Here is a 27,865-nt window from a genome sequence, read left to right on the forward strand (position 1 = left end):
CGGGAGAGAGCTGTGGGAGCGCCGCTCCGTGTGAGACGCCGCCGCCGCCGCCGCGATGGGCAAAGCGGGCAAGCGGAAGGGGGCCGGTGGTGGCGCCGCGGCGAGGCGGGCTCAGGGCCTCCCCGCCGCCGCCGCCGCTGCCGCCCCCTCGGTGTCGAGCAACCCCTTCGAGGTGAAGGTCAACAGGCAGAAGTTCCACATCCTGGGCAGGAAGACGAGGCACGACGTGGGGCTGCCGGGCGTCACGCGCTCCAAGGCCCACAAGAAGGTGAGCCCTTGGCTGCCGCCGGAAAAACGGGGCTCCTCTTGCCGTGACTACGATGATGATGATTTATTATTAAAACTGTTCGTCGCTTTATTTTGCAGCCCGAAGCGGCTGACAAACAAAAAAACCCCCACGGAGATAGGTTAAAACCGGGGGTGGGGGAGAAAGATAACATTAAAGATAAACCGCCCACTTCTAAAAGGCCACAGATTGTATAATCGACTTAAGGCCTGTTTATAGAGAAATGTTTTCGCCAGGCACCTAATGGCTTGTTATGAAGATCCTACCTGGGAAGGGCTTTCCACAAACTGGGAGCCACCACAAAAAAGGCCCGCTGTTGTGCTGGCACCTTCCGGACCTCTCATGGAGAAAGGCAGATGGTGTGGAGAGGCGGTCCTGAGCATGTGCCTCTCAGCACAATAAAACTTGCCAACCCAATAAAGCAAATCAACTAGTAAGGCCACATCGAATTGTACTCGTAACCCACTAGGTATGCTGTAAAATAGCGTATGTTTCACATTGTGCCTCTTCATAATGCTAGTACTTCGATACATACCTTGTTTGTCTTCTGCCGTTCCACAATTGACAGCATGTTCAAAGTGGCTTACAACTTGAAAAAATACATAGTTACAAATATCGCAAAGGTAGGCGTAAGCATAAATAAAATATTAAAAAGTGCACAGCTAAATTGTTCAATTTCCACATCAATTAAACTAAAATCTAAGAGATACAAAAGTAATATCACTAGCAGCAAAAAAACTCTTAAACAACACCCCAGCCTCAAAGTGTTCAGCAGCCTCATCTTTCATAACTGGTCAGGGACCCCTCCCTCCCAGGTAGTAGTTCCACAAAGACTGCACTCACCTACAAGATCACCTGCATTTAGATGGCAAGAGAATCTTGACTGTGGCTGGAGACTGTGCTGGCTAGGAATGCATGAGGTGTAGATTGTGCTCTTGCTAAATGCCTACTAGGAAATGGGACCAGACAATTTTGCAACTTTCCATGTCGTGGTATGATGTGGGATACAAATCTTTAAAAGGCAGCTTACAAATGACATTAAATTATTTTTAGCAAACACTATAAATAATATTGGCATGCTAAAAAAACCCCATAATGACCTTTGCCATAAGGCAGATGGTGAAAGAAAGGTGAGTGGGGATTTTGGGGGAGCCTAGCTAAAGCAGGTCGGAATCCTTTTCAGAGGACAGTTGGTGGAAAGTGACCTGGCGGGGAGATGGGGCATGTCTAAAAGCAAATTCATATGAGCTAAAGGTAAGAATAGCTCATGTGTAATATTTCCTAACTAGGTAAAGGGACCGCTGACCATTAGGTCCAGTCGTGGCCGACTGGGGTTGCGGCACTCATCTCCCTTTATTGGCCGAGGGAGCCGGCTGGTCATGTGGCCAGCATGACTAAGCCGCTTCTGGCGAACCAAAGCAGCACACGGAAATGCCATTTACCCTCCCGCTGGAGCGGTACCTATTTATCTACTTGCACTTTGACGTGCTTTCGAACTGCTAGGTTGGCAGGAGCAGGGACTGAGCAACGGGAGCTCACCCCATCGCGGGGATTCGAACCACCAACCTTCTGATCGGCAAGTCCTAGGCTCTGTGGTTTAACCCACAGCGCCATCCACGTCCCTGTTTCCTAACTATGCATCACCTAATTTTGCGTCTTGGTCAAGAGGATAATTCAGGCGGGGGGGGGGAGGGGAAGGATGTGAGAACTAAAAACCAGCAGGTGAGCAGCTAAAAAGCCCGAAAACATTGGTAGCATTGTAAATCAATAACATGGTTTGTAACATGTTTGGCTATTGCTTATTGGTGCCCTGTTTAAGTACTATTTGTTTCTGCCTTAATATATTGTGGCATTTTGCTTTTTCAGCGTATTCAGACTTTGCAGAAAGAATACAAAGAAAAGGAAAAATCCAATGTCTTTAAAGACAAACGTTTTGGGGAATATGATACCAAAATAAGTCCAGAAGAAAAAATGATGAAGAGGTTTGCTTTGGAACAACAGGTAATAATGAAAATAATTTCAGAAAGTGACATAACAACTCTTTAGAAGTTTCCTGTTCTCTTATAAATAAATATTAAATTGAACGAACATTTGAGCTGTATTTTTATCAAGTAATAGTATATGCAAAGTTGAAGATAAGTTCTACCTTAATTCCACATTTTACTAAGATCAGTTTTTTCCACTTCTCCAAGAGGTTTGTAGTTCTCTTTCTCTCTTACCAAACAGAATTTCCGGTAACTTTAAACTGTGATCCTATGCACAGTTAATTGAAAGCAAGTCTCATTCTAAATGTTCTAAAATGTATTTATTTCCAACTAAAGATGCGTAAGAGTTGCCTGTTATCAGCATGTTGGAGAGTTGATGCTAAACCATTTTGGCAGTGTTATATCTGCTTTTATAAATTGTTTGGGATTATAAGCAATTGTTCACCAACTCCAAAATATATTTTAAGGGTGGTGTTGAAAAATAGGCTGTTAGTTTAGCACGTAAGGCCAACTGGTCATTACTTCTATCATGTGAGAAGGGCAGCATGAGCAAGGTGATAGTGAAGACAACATGGAATAGGTGGGGGATTGGTAGGCAGAGTAACGTATATAGAAGGAAAAGGAAGGAAGAAACAAGGGAAGAGTTGGAAGCTGGCACATGGCTCTTGATGTTCAGGTAGACAATGGTTAAGCCATCTGAAAGTTTGCTTTCTCTGCAGCAATGTGGTTTTATCATTTATTCATTTGCAGAATTTTGTTGGGTCTATCTAGCAAATGCTATACATAAATTAGACATCTAAGTCACTTGAGAAACTTAAAATACGTATGTGAATAAGAGTTAAGAGAACTACAGAGCAGAGATTAAGTGAACGGATCCCGTTTGCATCCCGAGGTACCACTGTATGTTGACTTTGACATTTTAGCTGCAGTCAGGAATGTACTTTTCTACATTTACTCTCTACACACCCTTCTAAATAGAGAGTTACTTTCTCTTCATTCCAGGCCTTACCCAGAAGTCTAAGCTTCTTTGCTTAACCAAAGTATAGGCACAATATCTCTATGTCTTGACAACGTGGATAGGAATTAACATTTTACCAACGATCACAAAAAACACTTACTGATTTGTTTTGTTACAGAAAAATTATGAAAAGAAAAATATATATAATCTCAATGAAGATGAAGATTTAACCCACTATGGTCATTCTCTAGCAGACATTGAAAAATGTAATGATACTATTGATAGTGACAGTGACACTGAAGAGAGAGGAATGCTCTCAGGTAAGAAGAGTAAAAAAGGCAGAGTGGTACATATGTCCTACTATACGGCAATTGTGTGTTACATAAGGCACCACATTTTCTATTTATTGCAATGGTGGAGCTTTTCAGATGCAAGTAGCTACAGTTATCCAGAAGTGTGATGGAACATGAAACTAAAATTTGGCACATGTTCTAATTTTATACCCATACAGTTGTGTCTTGGCTCCCGAATGCCTTGGTAGTCAAACGTTCCAGCTCCCAAATGATCAAAAACTGGAAGTAAGTGTTCCGGTTTTCAAACTTTTTTTGGAAGCCAGGCTTCCGCAGCTTCTGATTGGCTGCAGGAGCTTCCTGCAGGCAATCAGAAGCCACGCTTTGGAAGTTGAACGTTTTGGAAGTCAGAACGGATTCTGTTCAACTTCCGAGGTACGACTGTATTTAAGACTCTACTTTCAGAAGTTAAAATTATAGTGTGATAGCTAACGTAAGTCATACTTTGAGTAGATCCATTGAAACCAATAGGCTTTAAGTCCATTGATTTCAGTGGGTCTATTTTGACTAGGAGTAATGACAGCTATGATTTAAAATGTGCTGTTTCTTTCATTTAACACAGTCTCTAGAGTTGGAGAAATGTTTTGACATGCCAGCCCTAGAGATGCCATGTAAAACTCCTCAGTGTTTCCTAGGACACAGAAAAAAAAATCCTTTGGTTCTTAACAAACATTGCTGGCTGGCTCAGTTGGTACTTTTGCAGTGGAATTCTAACCATGTTTGCTCAGATGTAAGCACTATTGAATTCAGTAGAGCTGCTTCTCCAATAAATGGGGTTGGGACTGAAGCCACATTTGACCTTTTCCTAAGCAGCTTCCTTCTTTCATCTCTAGCGGAATTAACAGCTGCTCACTTTGGAGGTGGTGGACTTCTCTGTAAGAAAGCCATCACAGGGAAGGAAAGCGAAGAAGATAAAAAACCTAAGTCACGGAAGGAACTCATTGAAGAAATGATAGCAAAATCCAAACTGGAAAAGGTAAACTCTGGGTTTCTTGTACTAAATTTGAATTCCTTTGAAATTAAAAAATGAAATAAAACAATGTTAACCAATATTTGCCATTTTCTGTGAGATACAGTGTTCAATTTGGTTCTGTTTTGGCTGTGTGCAATTTCAGTTTCTCTTTGTTTTCAAGAGAGGAGTTTGCACATTAAAGGCTAGTTGCATGATAGACCGTTTCCCACAATTGTTCTTTTTTCTGTTTAGAGGGAGCGGCAAACGCAGAGGGAAAATACATTGGAGCTTACAGAAAAACTCAACAGTGATTGGAAGGAGGTTCAAGCCTTTCTGTTCCACAAGACCCCAAAGTCGGAGAGACAAAATCAAGAGGAAAAGCTCAAGGTAAGCCTTATTTTACTTGCTATCCAGTTTTACTTCAAATAGTATTCTGCCTGTTAGTGGTACAAATTCCTGTATGGAATTAAAGAGAAAAACTGAAACTTTGTGAATTTTAGTGATGTTCTCTTAGTGTGCTTCCCTGCTCTTAACGTCCTGTGCATTTAGGTGATAGTCTAGATTCTGCTTTGCCACATCCTCCTCTCTTCAGACTCCGTAAATCTGGACAGAAGTGGATCTCCCTTATTTATCTAAAGCATTTTTACTCTTATTCAGTCAAAAATTCTAAATTATATGGCTGTCAATTTTTTTAAAAGACAGTCTCTGCCTTCAGGATTACAATCTAAAAGACACACACAATATTGCATACAAAGGGAGGAGAAAAAAGAAATAAACTTGGGCACCAGTTCTTAAAGCTGCAGTTCTTAAATAACCAACTGGTATGGAAACAGTTCAAGTAGCTTGATGGAATGGCAGTTGCTAGCTGACAGTAGATGGATAGTTCGGAGGCATCTGGTGTGTCAGCTAATGGAATAGCCCACACTCCCTTCTCTGAAATTCCAAGTGAAGGTACATGTCTCTGAAGGCATCCAGCCTGTTACTGATAAAGTCAAGTGTTTGTTCTAAAAGTGAAGAGAGCAGGCCACCAGCTTGTTCATTCTTGTAGATCATTCTCAACTGTTTCAGTGGTGGATGTGTAAGTAGGCAAACTTGCAATCTGATCCGCACCTAGTAAGTCCAATTGAACACAAAGGGGTTTACTTCCACATAGACATGTATAGGATTCCATTGTAAACTAATGAGGTTTTCGTGAGCCCTGTCTGGGTCTAGGCAGTTATTTGCAGTGTCATATGTACATTGCCTTAGATTCCATGACAGAAGATAGGTGGGGAATTAAATGTAAGAAAATTTGTAATGTTGTCATAATGCTTCCTGGTTTGGGAGTTACTTAAAATAGATGTTAATGAAATACTTAAAGGTTTTTAATATAAATGTTTATGCCAAAGAAATGGAAGTTGCTCCCAGTTCCATTCACCACAGAGAGAAAGGTTCAGATAGTTTACTGTTGCAGAAGATAAGGCTCAGTAAACCAGTTCTGGACGTAGATACATACAGCTTGTAGGCTTTAGATATACAGATATATGCAAGTATAGAATATCCCTGTTGCTCTTAATAAGTTCAGTAATTCAAGGTGTAACACTGGACAAAAGTAACATTGACTAACAGACTAACTGCAGACTAACAGTTGGACACCTGAAACTATTGAATTAGCTCACACAACATTAATCACAGATACAGTTGTTGCCCTGGGCAACAATGCCCGTAGCAACTGGCTTGGCTGTCCACGCACCTTGAATTAGCTCATCCATGGGGTAGTTTACACTCATAAAGGAAATTAACCCCTTCTCACGTCCAGTTTCTTCAACACGCTGTTGGGGCTGCATGCCTCTGAATACCAGTTGGGGAGAGCACTGTTTCACTTGGGTCCTACTCGTGAGTTTCCCACATGTATCTGGTTGGCCACTGTGAGAACATTCTGCTGGACCAGATGGGCCTTTGGCCTGAACCAGCAGGGCTACTCTAAGGTTCCTATTGTAGAGAGTTACTGTTTGTGATTTTTCCCCCCACAGCCTGATGAATATGATATGATAGTTCGGGAGCTTGGGTTTGAGATGAAGGCACAACCCTCTGGTAGGATGAAAACAGAAGAAGAATTAGCAAAGGAAGAACAAAAGAGACTCCTCCAATTAGAGGTATGGTGTTTGTGTATTGTGTTCCACATAATAAAAAACTCTTTTCAGTGACTGTGAATATACAAGATGCCATAAATATCCATGAAATATTTTTACTTGGAATAGCTGAAGGACTGTCTCCTACCATATATACCTGCCCAGACCTGGAGAATTCAGTCCCTTCTCTGGGTCCCCCTGCCAGCTGAGGCTGGGCAAGTAACCACTAAACACTTCCAGGCCTCTTAATTCTAGCTTCATTTTTGGTTAGACACTAACTTGGTTTCCCCCCTTTGCTGCTTCTTCAGTTGGTTTTTCCATGGATTTTAGGCATTTTAATGCTGTTTGGTTTTGTTTTATTCTGAGTCCTGAGCACAATTTGAGAGCCAGAGTGCTATGGTGTTTTAGAGTGTTGATTTAGACTTCAGGTTGACCTTAAACCAGTCTAACCTACATCTTAACCACAGGATGGTTATAAGGATAAAATTGGGGTATTCTGTCCTGAATGTTTTAGACAAGATATAAATGTAACCAACAGATTATACATGTTTTATGTTAAATTTGATTCATGTAGATCTTAATTTATTGGAATAACCAGTTCCAACCGGGCCAAGTTTGTCTGAAAGGCTCTTTCCCCAAACTCTGCCCATCAGCTGATGTTCCTAGCTTATATCATCTGATGGAGGACTAGTGAAGGTCAGTTTTGTTGTGTTCTCTTCTGCCAGCTTGGTCCCTGCTGGTGAAGCAGACTTCTGCAGCCAGGAGGATTGAACCTGCTGGGTGCTGCTTCTCCAGTGTGTTCCTGACGAAGCAGTTTCATCCCCACACCCTGCTGGACAATTTTGACAGGTGGATGGGGATTGCCCACCTGTCAGTAACCTGGCATTGTCATGACATTAGAAGCTTGACAGGTTGCTTCATAGAGTGGGGAGAGATAAAAATCTGGCTCACTGTACCAATATTGTTACCCATCACTGACAAATATAAATGCCTCCATCATTCATTCATTCATTCATTCATTGAATGCTTGCACCATTGTAGCAGAATTTTATCATACCTTCTGTGATAAAAAATCAGACTAGCCGTTAATGTTACTGTTCTCAACATATTATACATTGCAGACTGACAGATTACGTCGAATGTGTGGAGATGAGCCTGAGAAAGAAAAGAAACCCAAGCACATATCAGCTGACGATTTGGCAGATGGATTCCTCCTTGATAAAGATGACAGGCGTATGCTTTCTTATAAGGTACATGTTTTTTCGTTGAGTTTTTAAAGAAGCTGAAACAAAAAGATCACAATCCAGCCATGCCAATCTGGGGAGCAAATTGCAGAGGCCTCAGTGGACATAAATTACTTTGAAGACTAGGTATGTAACATTGCTGACACGTGAATTTAAATCCCTTGTACTTGTACAGCTGGTCATGGTGGTGCCCTGGGAAGACTGCTTTCTCCCTCAGCCTGACACCCTGTATCTTGGATCCATCCCATTCAGTAATACTCCCAGTGGGAGTCATACAGGGATGGTCTGACCAGAGATGGTCTGCGGCTCAAGAGGAATGGAGCCGTTGTTTCTTTTGGGGTAGTGCTCTATTACACCCTAGCAGCTGGACTACTGAATGGAAGCAATAGGGAGAACTGAGAAGTTGTTTTGCTGTCAATTTTTTCCTAGTTCATCAGAGTAGTCCTGGACCTGCCCTTTTTGCTATGGACACTTTCTTTGTTGTTGGCTGCACTTTTTTTAGCTATGTCAATTGCAACTGCTTCTAGGGAGAGAGTAAGTGGGGAGGCATTTTCTGAGCCATACTCTTTGCCAGGTTTTTCTTCTCAAAGGCCTCCCTCCCAATATTTTGCAAGGAGATCATCCCCAGACTTCACTGAGAAACAAACTCTGCTTTAATGCCTAAAGATTCCGCTGATTAATGTATATATCTCAACCTATTAAATAGGATGGCAAGCTGAATATTGACGATGATAAAGACGAGGAAGAGAGTGTGGAGAGAGAAGACTGCAGTAGTGATGGAGAGGAAAGTGATGAAGAAGCTGCGACTGGTGCTGATGATATTGACAGCCCCTCTGATGTTGAAACTGAAGAGGAGGTCATGGAGGTAGCCACTGCTAGTGAAGAGCAGAAAAGGGGAAGGAGGGAAGGAAGGAAGAATGAATTGCATATGAAGAAGCAAGATGCCAAAAGAGAAGCTGCAAAACTGGAGGTGCCATATTTGTTTGCTGGTAGGAAGAAAAACACCTTTATTCAAATTGCATTATTTACTTTCTGTAGGAAAGCACTGCTCCTTGTTCACTGGTAGAAAATCGCGTGGTCTGGTTTTTCAGAAAGAAGAGCATCTAAAACATGATAAAATAATCTCTTGAAAGTTCAAATCTTAAACAGCATTTACATTGCTGCCTTCTGGTTTAACCACAAAACATGGGGGAAGTGTGGAATTTGGCTTATTAGATGCCTGAGAAAGAGGAGGAACAGTGGAACTTATGTCAGAATTGGAGGAAACCCCAGGGACAGGACTACAAAAGTGAGCTACCAACCACCTTCTGACTACTAAAGCCATCTCTGCACTAGGCTTGTGCTCTCCTGAACCACACCCAGTTGAGTAAACCTCAAAGGGTGTTTCTGTTCTCCCCACGGCCCCACACATTCAGTCTGATGCTCTCTGAGTGGGTGGCACTTTTCACAAGCAAAAAATCGAGTGGTAGTGCTCTGAGCTCCTAAAGCCTAAAGCCGTTTTTTATGCATGTTAATAAAATTCCTAAAGTGGTTGGATGCTGCAGTTGCATCACTTAATTTCCAACATTCTCCTGCATAAAGATGATGATGCCATATTAAAACAACCTGGTGAGGGGAAAAAGCAGATGCAGCATCACGGAAAGACTTGGAGGTAGCTGCCCCGGCCTTCAGGGTCACCACTGTTCCTTCTGTTTTAGCCAGAGCCAGCCTATTACGGCTCAAGGAGTTATCACACCTTACTAAGCTGTCCAGAGAACAGGAATTCCTGAAAGGTGCTGCTCTGGGTCCCCTATTCTTTAGATTCAGGGCAAAGGCAACTATTGTGGCAGCTTGCTAAAGGACAAATTTTAGTCTTCGTTTTGTAATCATAGTGCCATTTTTCTATGGCATAATGTTTGTGCTTTGTTTTGTGTAAGATAGCTATACGTTTTTCATTTTTACAATAGCTCCAGAATCTTATGAGCAACTTAAAGCTGAATTGTTGGGAAGAACGACAGAAGAACAACTGCTTGTAATTGAACGGATTCGAAAGTCTAATCACCCAAGCCTTGCAGTGGGAAACAAAGCAAAGTTAGAGGTATGTTTTTGTGATCGAGTACATTATTCACACATCAACATGGGGCGGGGGGGAGTTTTTGCTAATTGAAGGGAACAAGGTACTTTGCATTCCAAAGTTCATTTACTTTTAAAAAACTTACTCCGTAGAAACTGTTTGAATTCCTTCTGGAGTATGTTGGGGAGCTGGCGCGTCAGACACCTCCAGAACTGAAAACTGTTGATAAGTTGGTAATGTAAGTATATAATATATTTATTTCAATGTAAATTGTCTCCAGCACACATAAATTTTATTGTATTTGATGCTCTTTTTGCTGACACAATTTCACTCCCTGTGCTCTGCTTAGCTGTACCAGACCTAAGGTTAGTTTCAGCCAGTTTGTCAACTAGTTTTTAATTTTGGTTTAAAAGATAGGCATGGCTTGCAGCTGTTCAGATGTAATGCTCTCTGTGTTGGGCTATCCCTCAGCTTGGCCCAAGAACTGCAGCCAATGTAAAATTTGGCTGTTTGACTGTTCACTGAGGCAGAATATTGCCATCATTTTACCCTGCTGTTGAGAATAATGCATTGGCTGCCATTTGGCTACCAGGCTGTGTTCAAGGTGCTGAAACTAGTATACAGACTCCCTACAAGTCACCCTTTATATGTCCAGCTGATCACTGACTCTAGACAGTGTAGCAGCTACCTAAATGTTATATAAATGAAATTTGCAATCATTTTATTGCCACCCTGGGCGCCATAGGGAGAAAGGAGAGGATAGAAATATAATAAATAAATTATGCAAGTGGAGACTATGGTTCCTGGCTGCTACAGGAAGCACTCCTCTCCCCCTGCCCCACTCCAAAAAGTAAAAATCTGAACAGACAAAGGAACTCGCATGCCTCACTGTAATGTGTCATGCCTTTTTGATCTGTAGTACTGACCTATGAGGTATTGATGCCCATGTTTTGACAGGTGGGAAATTGTCCCATTTTCAGACTCTTCTAGTGATAAAGTGCTGTAGACTATGAATATGTCTGTTTTCTAAGTCACTGAGAAATATCTTAACAATTTTGTAGTACGCAGTCTCTGGTTTTATGAGGAAAAACCTATAAATACCTAGTTCTAAGATTTTTTTGAATAAGATGTTTACCAGCTTAGACCTTTAGCTCATAGCTGTCAACTTCTCCCTTTTCTTGCAAGGAATTTCCCTTAAAAAAAAGGGAGACGTTGACAGCTGTGCTCTAGCTCACCAGGAGGTAGGCAATTGTTATACACCTGCCAGTCAGTGAGGTCCAAATGTCCTATACCAGGATGAATAGGTTTGATGAGTTTTAGATGTCCGTTGAGTTCTGCTCATTGACGGTCAATATCATCAACTACAGTGGTGCCCCGCAAGACGAATGCCTCGCAAGACGGAAAACTTGCTAGACGAAAGGGTTTTCCGTTTTTCAATGCGCTTCGCAGGACAAATTTCCCTATGGGCTTGCTTTGCAAGACGAAAATGTCTTGCGAGTCTTGAGATTTTTTTTCGCTTCCCCCCCCTTTTTTCTAAGCCGCTAAGCCTTTAATAGCCTTTTAGCAGCTAAGCCTTTAATAGCCGCTAATAGCGCTAAGCCGCTAATAGGGTTGCTTCGCAAGACGAAAAAACCGCTAGACGAAGATACTCGTGGAACGGATTAATTTCGTATTGCGAGGCACCACTGTATGGTATTCTTCTGGATAAGCTGCCTGGGTAGAAATTGGGTGTATTGTTTCAGCTGTTCATTCTTCTTTTGGAATTAAAAGGCCATTAAAAATTGTCCTTAAATCTGACTTGATCTTCTTGTTAACAGGCCCTTGTATGATCTTTGCCAAATGTTCCCTAAAGCTGCAAGTAATCATGTTAAACTTGTCCTTCAAGATGCTACTCATGACATGGAAGAAATTCTAGCAGTGAAAGGTCATGCGGCATTTCCAGGGTTAGATATGGTACGTCTTTATTTATTTATTGCATTTATAGAAAACCTTTCTGCCAGTGCACTCAATACAGCTTTTGGTTGAAAATATTTGTGCTGTGGCTGTCTGGTTGGAACACAGAGCAGGAGCCACCTTGTAAGTTAGTGAGAAGGATACACTAACATTTTGTTGGAGGTCCTGCCTGAAATATTAAAAGCCTGGTGGAATGGCCGCTGGGGGGACTGTTCTGCCAGATTATGGCTGGGCCAAGCCTAACTGACCAAGATGGCCTGACTGCCTCACTGTTCCTTCTGACTGAGGAAAGTAGAATGGAGACATGCACAAATTTTATTTGTGAACTGCCCTGAGATCTAGGGGTATAGGGCAGCATACAAATTTAAGAAATAAATTTTAAAATAGTGGTTTCTTAAAAGAAGTTGACTTCTTTTATTGTAATGTGCATAAACATATGGATGTTCTATGGTATAGCGTCTATAGCACATTTACTTGATTGTCCAGTGACTTCAAATGAGCTTAACCCTTATGCACCATGAAACTTGGTGACATGACAGCTGCTTCTGAGCGACTAGGTCTTGTGGCATTTTAGTAATTTATGAAACTGGAACTGCAGGGAGCAGATGTGGAAAACGATTGCTTCACTTTAGCCATTTATTTTCTGCATGGTTACATGGCTGCAGTGATAGGGCACCGGAACCCACAAAAACAGCTCAAGCTCCTTGCTGCAAGGGCCATGCGAAATGGGGCATTAACATCCCCTTAGACAGCTTACTGAGCAGTTGGTAATGTACCGTATTTTTCGCTCTATAAGACGCACCAGACCATAAGACGCACTTAGTTTTTGGAGAAGGAAAACAAGGAAAAAAATATTCTGAATCCCAGAAGCCAGAACAGCAAGAGGGATCGCTGCGCAGTGAAAGCAGCAATCCCTCTTGCTGTTCTGGCTTCTGGGATAGCTGCGCAGCCTGCATTCGCTCCATAAGACACACACACATTTCCCCTTACTTTTTAGGAGGGAAAAAGTGAGTCTTATAGAGCAAAAAATACGGTAATTTACCACTGTTACTGACTGAATATTTTTCCTTTCAGCTGATATATTTGAAAATTATTGCAGTACTTTTTCCAACCTCTGATTTCTGGCATCCAGTGGTAACACCATCTTTGGTTTATATGAGCCAGCTACTCACAAAGGTATGTCTGCAATGTTGTTAACGACACAGATCTTTCTATAATAACCTAGTTCAAATGTGTAAAGATTTCCATTGAAACTTCAGTTACGCATCTAAAAGAAGATGGATCCACTTGACTGTATGCAAAGCTACCATCTTTGTAAATGCACTTGACTATATACAGAGGCCATCTGCCTAAAGTTCTTATATCATTCCTTCCTCTTGGGGGACATAATTTGAGGCTGAACTTCCCTGAACACTGTAAGACCTTTCCACTACAGTGGTGCCTCGCAAGACGAAATTAATTCGTTCCGCAAGTTTTTTTCGTCTTGCGAAGCACGGTGTCGGAAAAGTTTTGGAAAAGCTTCAAAAATCGCCAAAACCTCAAAAAAGGCTACCACAGTATGAGTTGCTCCTCGAAGTCAAGTCGCAACTGTATTAACGGTGTTAAGAAAAAGGAAACAAACTTGCAAAAAACGCAAGACGTTTTCGTCTTGCGAAGCAAGCCCATAGGGAAATTCGTCTTGCGAAGCAGCTCAAAAACCGCAAAACCCTTTCTTCTAGCGAGTTTTTTGTCTTGCGAGGCATTCGTCTTGTGGGGCACCACTGTACCTGGGTTTAGTGGCCATAGTGGAAAATGGGGTGAATGGTGCAGGGATTGTAATTTTGTGCAGATCTGAACCTGTTCTGAGACAGGTAAATGAGCAAGTGCAGAATGGCAAATTATAATAACTTCATAGCTATCTCTCTGCATAGTTTTAGGGCCTCAAGTCAGAATGACAGGGCAATCTCTGTGTGTGCATATGTATGGGGAAAGAGACCACTACAATGCAGGATTGTTCCAACCAAGAACGAGGAGTTAAAGCACTTTATAGCATTTATAGCATATGTGTGCCCCTTTATTAAAAAAAAACAACAACGATGCATGCTCGCTACCAGCCCAACTCAGCCAGAAGATCTTCAGACAAATGCAGATCTCGCTTTCCAGGGCTCTTATGCCAGACCTGTAGTGTTGCTGTCACAGATCATTCAAGTCCATTCTGCTGAGGTTACACATGTTCCTTTCGATAGCCACATCACCACATAATCAAGTATTAGGGCTTGATTGCCAAGAGTTACTCGATTGCACGTTCTGTACTCTCTGTCTAAAGCTGTGGTGTACTGTCTCATCTTCCTTCACAACTTTCCAAGGCTGCAAAATTGCCTTCCTCTTGGGCATGTATGGGCAGTGAACCATTACGCATGTTCTGTTCCCACCCCCGCATGTCAGTGAGCCGCATATAAGTGCACCACAGCCTGTTCCCCTTCCAGGTCCAAAAGGACCCACGTGTTGGCGATTGCACATTGGATGTGGCTAAAATGGTTGCCTCCTGTACAGGAATTGTAGACTGCCTTTTGGCAGGGGGTTTCCACCCAGCTGTCAGTTCCAAGTTACCGTATTTTTCGCTCTATAAGACGCACCAGACCACAAGACGCACCTAGTTTTTGGAGGAGGAAAACAAGAAAAAAAATATTCTGAATCTCAGAAGCCAGAACAGTAAGAGGGATCGCTGCGCAGTGAAAGCAGCGATCCCTCTTGCTGTTCTGGCTTATGGGATAGCTGCGCAGCCTGCATTCGCTCCATAAGACGCACACACATTTCCCCTTGCTTTTTAGGAGGGAAAAAGTGAGTCTTAGAGAGCGAAAAATACGGTACATGTGAAAGCAGTCTTGGCTTCTAGTAGACCTTGGAACTTTTATTTTTCAGGACTTATTTTGTAAAGGTGGACATTAATATGGTCCAACAAGAGTTGGGATACATTTTATAATTTAATTTTCTTTCTGTTCAGGGCTACATTTCCTCAGTGTTTCTGCCAACCACCTTCTCTTTCACTCTTCCCTCTATATGAAATGATTGCAAGGCAACGGGATTCATTTGTTTTTCTGTTCCTCCATATCCCTCTCTTGCTGTGTAAGATTCTCTTCACTACTCCCCTTCTGAGGTTTTTCACCCTTCCATCCCCGTTCTGCTTGGTGAAACTAAAAACATTCCCTGACCTTTTATCATACTTTGCCCTCTTCTTCCCTGCCAACACTCCCCCCCCAAAAAAAAACCCTGTGAGGGTCTCTTCAATAGACAGACGAAGAAGGGGCCGGGTGCTCAGTCCCTGCTCCAGCAGTCTGCTGCACTTTCATGCTGGCTTTGGAGGAAGATTAGCCCCTCTCTCTGCAGCCAACACAAACACCAAGGGAGTTTCCAGAGGAGGAACTCTTCCTTCCTCCTTCTCTTGAATGAAGTGAAGCGCCTCTCCCCTTGCAGCCAGCTCAAACACTGGAGGCTGGGACTTCCCGACCTCAGTTTTAATACATTGCAGTGGGTTCCAGAACTTTTTCATTGAATGCTTCTTAACCTCCAGGAAGGCAAGGAATCAAAGCACATTCAAAGAAATGTATTAAAGCAATTAAAAGTAACCTCCGGTTACATATCCTTTGGGACACGTACATGGCAAACCCGGAAGTATTTTTCCAGGTTTCGCCGCATGCGCAGAAGCAGCACCTCCGGTTGTGAATTCCTCAGGATGCGACCAGAGCTCCGGAACGAATCCTGTTTGCAACTGGTGGTACCACTGTACTGATAACCTGCTAATTGAGACGAATTAGAATAAATAGTTGGTTTTCTGTGTTTGATAATTGCGTGTGCTATTTTTTCTTTAGTGCACAGTAACAACAGTGCAAGATGTTGTTAAAGGATTGTTCGTGTGCTGTCTCTTCCTAGAATATATATCCTTATCTCGAAGATTCATCCCAGAACTTGTCAATTTTCTCCTGGGAGTTCTTTACATGGCTATACCAAACAAAGAAGTTCAAGGTATGGTTACTGGGGAGAATAGGCATATATGTGTTTTCTCTCTCCCCCCCCCCCCTTCTGAGTCTACTTGGTTTAGTGCATCAGAACATTTTTAGAATTCTGTGATTCTGTCTCTTACTATTTTGAAATTTACCATACCGTAAGATATTCAGCAGTATTAAAACTAATCTCTGAGTGTGTTCTTCTCTTCCAGGTTATACCTTGGTACATCCTTTTGCGTCACTAGGAAAACGCTCAGACTTGCTTGTTGTCACTGACAAAGCAGATGCAGATACCTGGCAAAAGCAACATCTTCCACTCCATATTATAACTAGATCTAAAGACGACAGAACAGCCATGAATCATCTGCGGTATGCTAGAATGTGTTTAGAATGTGTTCCTGCTGATATAGATCCAGTGCATAGATACTTAGTATAAAAGAACTGTCTTTTGTGTGCCTTAGCAACAGACACAGAATCATATTGTGGGCAAAATATTTCACCTTGCCTTTAGGAAATTGGTTAGTGGTAGCTGACTAAACTACTATGAAGCACTCCACTATCAAGCAGATCAGAAGAAATAGTCCTTTCATAGTCTTCAGTGGCCAGAGAGTGCAGCCTTGCAGCGGTTGGAGAGTAAAAGGTGTCTGCAGATGAATTGCCGCTTCAGGAAAGCTTTAGGTGTGCTCCGGACAGCTTCAGTCCTATTTTTCACAGACACATACGTGTTTGAAGGACTTCAGAGCCCATCTTGTCCAGCCCCTGTGCCAACTGCAGGAAATGTGGGGCAGGAAGTTCCATGGGGACATCCCTTGGGGATGATGTGTGCAGACCCAGAAATAGGGCTACAGGGTGCTACTTAAAGGAATGTCTTTCTCATTGCTTAGTGCCCTCAGGTGTGATGAGGAACAACCACCACACGTAATTTCTTCTTCCTGCTCACCTCAGCCTTCCCGTGATAAAGATGTAGAAGATGTAAACTTTGATAGCAAGGGGCAAGCAGTCCTACGCTAATCCTTAGAGTCCCTAAGACCCAGGGAGGTGGAGTGAAATGTAATATGATAATAGTGTAAATAGACCTGATAAATAATGGAGGGCTTTATCAGGTCTATTTTTTATGTAAGGGCTTACTGGCACAAGCTCACTGCAAGATTGTGGGCCAGTCACTACCTTTTAGCATGCCCACAGAGGGCATGTATGCCCAACAGGGCTCATTGGCTGAAGAACAGAAATTTAAAAGTAGCAGTGTTCATTTTTGTCTCTCCTTACCAGTCAGACAGCTCTGAGCACTTCCAAGACTTTACACTGGGTTGGGGAAACCGTCAACAGAACTGCTTTGCACACCAGCAGTGTGGAGTGCAAGAAAATGCTTCACTTTGGGAACATTTGCCTGTAATTGTGCTATGGCTTTTCTCAGCTAATTGTGGGGCAAAAGTAGATATTTCAACTGTTCCAAATTCTTCATTAAAATTGCAATGCCAGTTTTGTCATTGAAGCAGTGGCAAAGTTTTTATCGGTGGTTGCAAGAACAAGTGAGCCCTATATTCTAAAAAAAATGCTTGATTAACCTGGAGGTAGGCTGTATGAACTGTGTATTGATTTGTAATGTTTTGTTGGGTCTCTGGACCGTAATAAAGATTGTTGTTGTTGTTGTTAAGCTTTTGATATGGCAACTACCAATTGTTTTACAGGTTATCATGCTTAGACCTGTGCCTGGACCTGGTTAAGAGATGCGCAGTTACATATGGATCACTTCCATCATTCAGTGAAATGATGCTGCCCATCCAAATGCTGCTTAGGACACAGATGCCAGTGATTAGGTACCCTCAACACCTGCAGGTAAAACATGCTGCCGCCTCCCTGAGATTCAGCCTGTGAAGCATTCTGTGGGGCAAACACCCAATAGAAACATTTGTGGTACAGTGGTGCCCCGCAAGACAAATGCCTCGCAAGACTGAAAACCCGCTAGACGAAAGGGTTTTCCGTTTTTGAGTTGCTTCGCAGGACGAATTTCCCTATGGGCTTGCTTCGCAAGACGAAAATGTCTTGCGAGTCTTGAGATTTTTTTTTCGCTTTCCCCCCCCCCCTTTATCTAATCTGCTAAGCCTTTAATAGCCTTTAATAGCCTTTTAGCAGCTAATCCGCTAAGCCTTTAAGCCTTTAATAGCCGCTAAACCGCTAATAGCGCTAATCAGTTAAGCCGCTAATAGGGTTGCTTCGCAAGACGAAAAAACCGCTAGACAAAGACTCTCGCGGAACGGCTTAATTTCGTCTTTCGAGGCACCACTGTACCTTCAAAGATTGTGCACTTAGTTCTTTCATTTGCTAGACATCTCAAAAATTGTCAGTGTGGAAAGGCAAACTGCTTGACAGAATTTCTGAGAGCAAGTGACCAAACTAATAATCAAAGTGGGCTTTTTATTAGCAGCTTTAGAATTCGGAGGGGAGGTTCTGTGCAACTCCTTCATTCCATAGTTGCTGATCGAACTACAATCAGTGAACTTGTCTAATCCTCCTTAAAGCGTCTGAGCTGTTGACCATCACTGCACTGTGTGGCAGTGAATTCCATTGGTCAGTTATGTGTTGTGTAAAGGATTTTATCTTGTCTGCCCTGGATTTTGTCAGTCAGTTTCATTGTGTGACCCCAGGTTCTTGTATTATGAGAGGGAGAAATACTTTCTCCACACCATATAAAAGTTCTGTGAATCTCTCCCTCCCCTTTAGTTCTCCCCCTATTAGCAAAAAGCTCCAAACTCTTTAGCCTGCCCCTTTGAGAGGTGGTATTCCATCTTCTGGACTACTTTGGTTGCCCTTTCCTATGCTTTTTCCACCTCTGATACAATGCCCTTTTAGAGGTGGGATAATCAGAACTGTGTGTGGTATTTCAAATGCATTACACCACAGATGAATGTAAAATCAGCATGCTGAAAAGGCAAATACCGTGCTAAAAACTTGTTAATTTGCACACTAAGTTACCTTTCTCATGGCGCTATCTTCCACTATTTAGTCACTGACAATTTTGATGGACTCACACTGTTGGAAAGTTAGCCTTTTGACCCAGTCTCTAACACTTTGCACATATTTATACTGAACTACATTTGCCGGGTTGTTGCCAATTCTCACAGTTTGGAGAGATCTGCTTTGAGGTCTTTGCAGTCCACTTGGATTTTCACATCTTGATTAATTAGGTGCCATCTACAAACTTGGCTGCCTCATTGACTGCCTGACACCAGCTTGTGTATGAACCATCAGTATCACTCCAGTACAGACCCCAACTGCCTGCCTGCTTCCATTGCAAGAACTGTTTGCTCCTACCCTCCGCTTCCAGTTTCTTAGCTAGTTGTTGATCCCTAAAAGGACCTATCCTCTTATTTCATGACCGCTAAGTTCACATGGCCATCTTTTGTTGGAAGACTTTATCAAAAACCTTTTTGAAAGCAGCAGGCAAATTCAGATACAATTTCACTAGCACTTTTTTGTTAGTATATGTTAACTATATTACAACTGTATCTGTGTATTTGTTTTATTGCATTTTATTCAATTGCCTTTTTAAAGCAGAGTTTCATTTTCAGGAGCTGTTTGACAGTGTTCTGAAACAGCTGGAGAGCAAAGGGCAACGTTGTCCCTTGGTGTGTGAAAAGAAAAAGCCAGTGCCTTTGAAGCTGTTCACACCCAAAATAGTGAAAGTGTGAGTATCTCTAGCTCTGGAAGAAATACGGCTGAGGGTCATGTACGGAGATTGCCTGTGTTGCAAATAAAATTTGACACTTTGCATCCATGACAAACCCTGTTCAACAATTGAAGTTGAATCGATAGCTCTGCTTAATGCACATAATTGCTTGGTGTTTACTGCCCCATGTGAAATTAATTCAGGTGATGAGACTAGGAAGAAAAGCTAAAGACATATAGCTAAGGTCCAATGGTTGCATCCTATCCTGAATCATTAATGTTTGAACTGGGAACCATGTGGCTGGTAGTAATTATTTTGCCTTGGGTAGTGTGATGGGACGATGAGCTGCTTGTGTGTAAAATCCTAGTCCCTCAGAGTTTGGTCAAGTTTGCAAACCTCTGTCTGTAACGGAGCCCCTTAAACATGGCTCCGTCAGTCGCTGGCAGATTCCGACAGTGGTTGCTTTCGGAATCGCTTCCAACATAAAAGCTCCTTAACGGAAACACGTCTTCTGGACTCTCTGCGTGACAGTTTCCGGCGAGGAGTGGGTGTCCCTACAGGAGGTCCTGAAACCTCCCCACTGTTTTCGCTGGAAGTGTCTCTGAGCCATCCCTCCAGCTCCCTTTCCCTCAGCTCAGCTCCTCTCCCCCTACTGGTTCCCTCTTCAGCTGCTGAGTCTCTCCCAACCTGTGTGAGCCCTTTCACTTCCCTTCCTTCCGATGGCAGTTCCCTGACATCCACCTCCCCTCCAGGGCCCCCTTCATCCCCTCTCGCCCCCTCCTCTACGGGCGGTGAGGAGGCAAAACCCCGGAATGAACTTCCTTCATCTTCCGATGTCCCGAACACTTCTCTCCACCTGTTGCGGTTCCTGGTCTCGAAGTACTCCTCCTCCTCAGAGTCCATCTCCCCTTCCCCTTCCGATTCCGAGAATCCTTCCAACTCCTCCTCCTCATCGGTGGTCCCAAAGTATTCCCTCCGGAACCTCTCCACAGGCTGAGGTTTCCTTGGGAACCTTTGATGGAACGTTTCTATCAATACCTCGTCATTGATATCTTCTGCCATTACCCAAGTGTTTTCTGACTCCGGTTCTCCTTCCCACGCTACCAAATACTCCACCTGATCCCCCTTCCATCTGGCGTCGAGGATTTCTGCCACATGGCTGCTGCATTCCCTTTCTTCTATGACCGGTCCCCGAGTGGCCATCCCTTCTCGTCCCCCCTCATACGGTGACAGTAACGACCTGTGAAATACTGGGTGCAGTTTCATGTGGTTGGGTAACCGGAGCCTGAAAGCCACTGGGTTGACCTGTTGAATGACCTCAAAGGGACCCAATCTCCTGGGTCTTAATTTCTTACAACCTCCTTTGAACGGCAACCCTTGGGTTGACAGCCACACCCTATCTCCCACCCTTATGGTTTCACCTTCCCTTCGGTTCTTGTCTGCCTGCCTCTTGTATTCTTCCTTCGCCCTTTCTAAGTTGAGTTGGAGCTGACGATGGATTGCTTCCATTTCTTCTACAAAATGCTCGGCTGCCGGGACACCCCATCTCTCCCCTTCTCCCCCTGGGAAAGCCCTGGGATGACACCCATAATTAGCCAAGAAGGGGCTCATCCCTGTGGACACATTCTCGGCATTGTTGTAGGCAAATTCCGCCAGCGCCAACTTTTCTACCCAGTCATTCTCTCTGTCATTGACATAACACCTCAGGTATTGCTGGAGGACCCCGTTTGCTCTTTCCGCCTGCCCGTTGGTTTCAGGGTGCCGGGCAGTCGAAAAGTTGACCTCCACCTGCAGTAAGCTCATGAGCTTCCTCCAGAACCTGGAAGTAAATTGTTTTCCTCGGTCTGAGACCACCCTCAATGGCACCCCGTGCAACCTAAAAATGTGTTCTACAAATAACTTCGCTGTCTCTTCCGCCGTGACTGCATGCGAGCAAGCTACAAAGTGGCACATCTTTGTTAGTAGGTCTACCACCACCATGATGGCTGTTTTCCCCTTGGACTTCGGCAGATCAGTCATAAAATCTATCGACACTGCCTCCCAAGGTCGTTCTGGGGTTGGTAAGGGTTCTAATAGCCCCGCCGGTGCCCGCCTCTCCCCTTTGGCTCGCTGGCATTGCTCACACCCTCTTACATACTCCCGTACATCTTCCCTCACCTTAGGCCACCAAAATTCCCTGGTGACCAACCACATGGTTTTGTGTTGTCCAAAATGCCCCGCCGTGGGGCTGTCGTGCAACTGCTTGAGTACCCTCCCCCTTAAGTCTCCTTCAGGGATATACAGTGCCCCTTTGTAATACAAAGCTCCATTTCTTTCCTCGAAACCCCCTGGTTCCTCTCCCTCACCCCTAAGACCTCTGAGCTTATTCTGGGCGTATTCATCATTCTCTGTTTCCTCTACCAGTTCTCTTTGTCCCACCAATGCCGCCCCACACACCCAGCGGTCCTCTGGAATGACATGTCTCTCTTCGGGTGCTCCCTCCCCCTCCAAATATTCAGGTTTGCGTGAGAGAGCGTCCGCCCTAATGTTCTCTGGGCCTGGCACGTAACAAATCTCAAAGTTAAATTTGGAGAACTCCTGGGCCCATCTCACTTGCCGTTGGTTGAGCACTCGTGCCGTCCTCCAATACTCTAGGTTCTTGTGGTCAGTGCACACTTGCACCTTATGTTGTGCGCCAATTAGCAGGTGCCTCCATCTCCGGAACGCCTCATGAATGGCTAGTAGTTCTCGGTCATACACCGTGTAGTTCCTCTCGGATTTGTTCAGCTTTCGCGAAAAAAAGGCACACGGTCTCCACTCTGACTCCTCCTTCCCTGGCTGCAGAAGCACCGCCCCAATAGCTCTGTCTGATGCGTCAGTTTCCACTCTCATCGGTTTTTGTAAATCCACATGCAGGAGTTGTTGTTCCGAGGCGAAGGCCCTTTTTAGTTCCTCAAATGCTCGCTCCGCCTCCTCAGTCCAAACGAACTTCTTCTTACTGCTGAGACAGTCCGTAATGGGCGCCGTCAGGTGGGCAAAGTTTCGGATGAACTTACGATAGAAGTTCCCAAATCCTAGGAACCTCTGCACATCCTTCCTTGTTTTGGGTGTTTTCCATTCCAGCACCGCCTGGACCTTGCCGGGATCCATGGCCAATCCCTTGTCTGACAGGCGATACCCCAGGAATTCCACCTCCTTGGTATGAAACTGACACTTCTCCAGTTTCACCCACAGCTGGTTGGCTTGCAGCCTGCTCAACACTTCTCTGACGTCTCTCACATGCTGCTCCTCATTCTCAGAATACACCAACACGTCGTCTAAGAAGGCCACACAATTCTTGTAAAGCAAAGGCCCCAGGACATGGTTCATAAACGATTGAAAGCACGCGGAGCCTCCTTGTAGGCCGAAGGGCATAACTAAATATTCAAATGCCCCCAAAGGGGTGAACATGGTGGTTTTCCATTCATCCCCCTTCCTTATTCGTATCAGGTTGTACGCCCCCCTTAGGTCCAGTTTAGTAAAAATCTTTCCCTTCCTGACCCTTGTCAAAATGTTGTCAATCCTGGGCATAGGGAAAGCCACTGGTTCTGACACTGCATTTAAGGCCCTGAAGTCACACACAAGCCTCGGCTTGTTCGTGTTTTTTTTATCCACAAAAAACACTGGGCTGCCCCCCACCGCCCTGGACTCTCTGATGAACCCTCTCTTCAGGTTCTTGTCAATGAACTCTCTTAGCTCCTGCATCTCTCTGTCTGACATGGCGTACAGCTTGCCTACAGGGAGCTGTGCCCCAGGGAGTAAATTGATTTGACAGTCAAAGGGTCTATGCGGGGGTAGTTGGTCAGCTTCCCTTTCGCTGAAGACGTCGCGGAGATCTGCGTATTGTCGTGGTACCTTCACGTTCTCTGTTACTTCAGTCCCTGCTAGGGTGGCTTGGGCCCCTGCCAAACCCTTTCCCTCTTTGCAGTGTTCTAAGCAATGTGCTGAACCAAAAGAAACCACTCTCTGATGCCAGCCCACCAGCGGATCATGTAACGCTAGCCAGCTCATCCCCAATATAATGGGAGCTCCTCCCAAGGTGGCCACATTAAACGCTATCAGTTCGGTGTGCCTTGCCACCTTCATTATCATTGGGACGGTCTGCAAGCTGACTTCTCCTCCCAACAGCTCCCTGCCATCGATCGTGGTCACCTGCAGGGGGTTGCTTAAAGGGATCGTCTGTATCTGGTGTTCAGCTGCAAACTCTTTGCTCATGAAATTGCAGGAGCTGCCTGAGTCCAACAGCGCCTTTATCTTTAGAGGGTGTCCGTTTGGCAGCTCTAGCGCCACTTCTATCACTAGGGCGGGTTTAGGAGGTTCTGGCGTGGGCACTTTCACTGCTCTTTGGCCTGGCTGCTGTGCCCCGACGGTGGCAGCCAGGCGTTGGCTTTTACTTGCTTCGGTATTTCTTCCTCTCTTCCCTCCACAGCTCCTACCATCCCTTGCCATTCCTTCCTCTGGGGGCAGACTCTGGCAAAGTGACCTGGCTGTTGGCAGAGATAGCATTTCCGGGCGCCTTTTCCCTCCTTCTTTCCCCCCTCACTGGGCTTTGAAACTGCGCGCGCGCGCGCTGTTCCGATTTCCATCGGCTCTGCCGGCGGGAAAGTTGGCTCTGGAATGTCTGGAATGCGGAACTCCTTCCAACGTTCCCCCTTCCCTTCCCGCCTCTCCAATGCTCTCGCCTCCTGGCGCGCTCCTATGGTCAGCGCTGATTTGGTCAGCTGGTCCATAGACTCCGCCCTGGGCGCCCGGGAAAGTTCGTCTTTCACAGCCGAAGAAAGCCCTTCTTCAAAGAGCATTTGAATGGGTTCCGCCGATAGATCCCACCCCAATTTATGGATCAACATGGTGAACTCAGTCCAGTACTCACGGACAGATCGGCTCCCCTGTTTGCAAGCCATTAACTGTCTGCGGACCACTCCCTGTTCAATATCGCTGGAAAACATCAGATCCATGGCGCGAAAGAACTTCATCGTGTCCTTTAGGACGTCACTATTCGCTGCCATCAGGGGTCTAACCCAGTCTCTCGCCCCCTTTTCAAGATGCCCAATCACGAAAGCCACTCGTGATTCCTCGTCAGGGAATTCATCAAACTGCAGATTGAGGGCATATTGCATCTCTGTCCGAAAGCCATGATAGTCTTTGGGCTCCCCCCCAAACTTCTGCACCAATCCTGGTACCTTTCTGACGAGCTGGGTGTCTTTCCCCTTTTTGTCTGCATCCTGAGCCCTCCTCTCCTCAAGCCTCGCCGTCTGCAGCGCTAGCTGGACCTCCAACACCCGGTACCTTTCTTCCAGGCTTGGACCCGCTCCAGCTCCTGCTTCTCCGGTTCCGGCTGGGTTGCTCATGATGCCTTCTCCTGCACAAGCTGCTCACGAAGACTGTCGGAATGCTGTGATGGGACGATGAGCTGCTTGTGTGTAAAATCCTAGTCCCTCAGAGTTTGGTCAAGTTTGCAAACCTCTGTCTGTAACGGAGCCCCTTAAACATGGCTCCGTCAGTCGCTGGCAGATTCCGACAGTGGTTGCTTTCGGAATCGCTTCCAACATAAAAGCTCCTTAACGGAAACACGTCTTCTGGACTCTCTGCGTGACAGTTTCCGGCGAGGAGTGGGTGTCCCTACAGGAGGTCCTGAAACCTCCCCACTGTTTTCGCTGGAAGTGTCTCTGAGCCATCCCTCCAGCTCCCTTTCCCTCAGCTCAGCTCCTCTCCCCCTACTGGTTCCCTCTTCAGCTGCTGAGTCTCTCCCAACCTGTGTGAGCCCTTTCACTTCCCTTCCTTCCGATGGCAGTTCCCTGACAGGTAGCATGAGAATTAACCTCATATTTTGCCTTCCCGCATGGTTTCTCATGCTTTCAAAGCTGCCAGTGTGGTATGTGATCTAGCCATAGAGCAGCCTCAGTCAAAGTACTTAGCCAGTCTACCCTAAGCCTACTTGAGGTGTGCAAAAAACCTAGGGGGGTTTCTGGTGGATATGCACCTATGTATACAGTGGTGCCCCGCAAGACGAATGCCTCGCAAGACGGAAAACTCGCTAGACGAAAGAGTTTTCCGTTTTGGAGGTGCCTCGCAAAACGAATCTGCTATGGGCTTGCTTCGCAAGACGAAAATGTCTTGCGAGTTCCTGGGTTGTTTTTTTCCTTTTCCCCCTCTTTTTCTAAGTCGCTAAGCCGCTTATCTGCTTATCCGATAAGCTGATAAGCTGCTAAAAGCCGCTAAAAGCCGCTAATAGCGCTAATCCGCTAATCCCGTCAATGGGCTTGCTTCGCAAGACGAAAAAACCGCTAGACGAAGAGACTCCCAGAACGGATTCTTTTCGTCTTGCGAGGCACCACTGTATCAGAGACTTAATCTGAGGGTTAGTACACTAGATGCTACTAAAACAGTGCTATGTAAGGAAAGGGAATTGCAAAGCATTGTGACTTTACTGCTGCTGCTACTGTGAAACACCAGTTTATTTCTGTAACTTTAATCTAATGCCTTTAATTTACTGGCTTGTAAAAGGCATTTTTAGGGGTTGCATCACCTATTTGCACAACAATTTTGTTAATAGCTGGAAGAAACTACATAAATTAAAAATAACAGTTTATATATAATGTGTAAATAATTCTGCTGTTTTTTAACTTCACATATTCTAAACCATATAAAAGTGGATCAGATTATTATGCTGTGAAATTAATTTGCCGTGGCAACGATGTCCTCAATATGTGTGCAGTGTTGGTGATCCTGATGCAAAAAAGTTCCAGTTAAGTCCAGCAGAAAAGTGTGTTTGAGATAATGTACTTTATAATTTCAGCCTGGAATTTGGAAGAAAACAAGAAAGCAATAAGAAAGAGCAGGAAAGAAAACGGCTAATTCATAAGCACAAACGTGAATTTAAGGGAGCTGTTCGTGAGATCCGCAAAGATAACCAATTCCTTGCTAGAATGCAGCTTGCAGAAACCATGGAAAGGTAATGCATATATTCTTTTAAATTTAAATTTGGTTTAAATTTTTTATCCTTGAGATAACTAAGAGAGATAGCAGTAAGATGATCTATTGCAATGGTTTTAATGTAGAAATAGACCAGATTTCAGATGAAATCTAACCCTTCATTAGATGGTCTGTATGTTTTATACTGCAAGATACAAAACTTTTATCAGTTCAGATAATGCCCTATTTATATTTTTCCAGCAATCACTAACTCACAAGGAAGTAACAGACTGCACTAATCTTCATATCTAACATGCAGTCAGGTTCCTTCCTATTCTGAATCCAGGCTGTTCACCATGACTGAGGAAGATCTATGCACTCAGCCTTTATAGAGCATGGTTTGATCTCTGTCAGGGATTTGTTTCCCTGTCTTTGAAGAATCACCTACTGTTATGAATTCTGAAAACATGAGGTCATTTGAAAACCAGAAATGTAAGGTGGTCTGGGGGGGGGGACCATTTGGTTCTCATAAATTTTGAAAGGTGGAGGTGATTGGTGCAGATTTCTTATATCCACCAATTCAGTTAAAACTGTATCAGAGGTTGTATATATCTTTCAAAATTTCATTGGACGGGTAGTTCCAAAATAAAAGTAATTTTATTTTAATTTTCAGGGATTCAGAAAGAAAAAGAAAAGTGAAGCAACTCTTCAGGAGTCTTGCTCAGCAGGAAGGAGACTGGAAGGCAATGAAAAGAAAAAAGTTTTAAATAAACAGTTTTATATTGTACAGAAGGAAACTAGACATATTTTACATTTTGTGTTGTGCATCTTATATGTGGGTATATTACTAAGGGGAAAAACACCAACTGCACAGGTAGGCATTTCCTTATAAAGGAATGTTCACGTATAGTATACAAGTATACCAAATACTGACAGATGTTTATTTAGAAAAAGAATGTGACTTTGGAAGAAGGTATTTGAAAGAAATGTGGAAGATAACCAAACACGAAATGCAATGTTCTCCTCAATTGGCACTGTTTGTAGATGAGCAGCAAAACCACAGGATATCACTGGAGGGGGTTTTCCTGGGGCAGCAATTGATTATTGGTGTCAGAAGGTATGGTGTCTGGAACTCGTAATTCACTATTGTTTGCCAACAAAATTTGACATGCAGTTGGCCATTCACTTTCTTTATAATATGCCCAAGAATAATGTGATACATTTGTATCCTGTCCTATGTTTGTGAATATAAATATATGCATAGATGCATAAAATCCCATAAACACACATACAAAAGAGAGACAATTCAACTCCGTCCACCAGACCTAAGCAGCTCTGAAATAACGGTATTTTTTCATAGCATGTGGAACATTTATCCTGGCACTGCAAGCAA

General features: G+C 44.1%; 1 protein-coding gene across 1 annotated transcript; it reads left to right on the plus strand.

The window, feature by feature from the left end:
- Positions 1-40: 40 nt before the first annotated feature.
- On the plus strand, positions 41-27,283 carry NOP14 (NOP14 nucleolar protein). The gene is made up of 18 exons (XM_081021520.1): positions 41-268; positions 2,153-2,287; positions 3,408-3,549; positions 4,413-4,555; positions 4,784-4,918; positions 6,544-6,666; positions 7,764-7,892; positions 8,593-8,875; positions 9,833-9,963; positions 10,092-10,177; positions 11,757-11,892; positions 12,967-13,068; positions 15,741-15,894; positions 16,088-16,244; positions 17,564-17,711; positions 19,445-19,560; positions 26,357-26,512; positions 27,146-27,283. The coding sequence occupies exons 1-18, from the start codon at positions 56-58 to the stop codon at positions 27,237-27,239; spliced, it is 2,583 nt and encodes an 860-aa protein (XP_080877646.1). The 5' UTR covers positions 41-55; the 3' UTR covers positions 27,240-27,283.
- The last annotated feature ends 582 nt before the right edge of the window (positions 27,284-27,865 follow it).

This window comes from Podarcis pityusensis (genome assembly GCF_964106645.2).
Source record: "Podarcis pityusensis genome assembly, chromosome: 9".
NCBI classification, from domain to species: domain Eukaryota; kingdom Metazoa; phylum Chordata; class Lepidosauria; order Squamata; family Lacertidae; genus Podarcis; species Podarcis pityusensis.

Excerpts from the sequence above, each read along its gene's own strand:
- NOP14 (XM_081021520.1), top strand. The coding sequence starts at position 56 with ATGGGCAAAGCGGGCAAGCGGAAGGGGGCCGGTGGTGGCGCCGCGGCG. Across the intron at positions 269-2,152 it reads GCTCCAAGGCCCACAAGAAG|CGTATTCAGACTTTGCAGAA; the intron begins GTGAGCCCTTGG and ends TTGCTTTTTCAG. Across the intron at positions 3,550-4,412 it reads AGAGAGAGGAATGCTCTCAG|CGGAATTAACAGCTGCTCAC; the intron begins GTAAGAAGAGTA and ends TTTCATCTCTAG.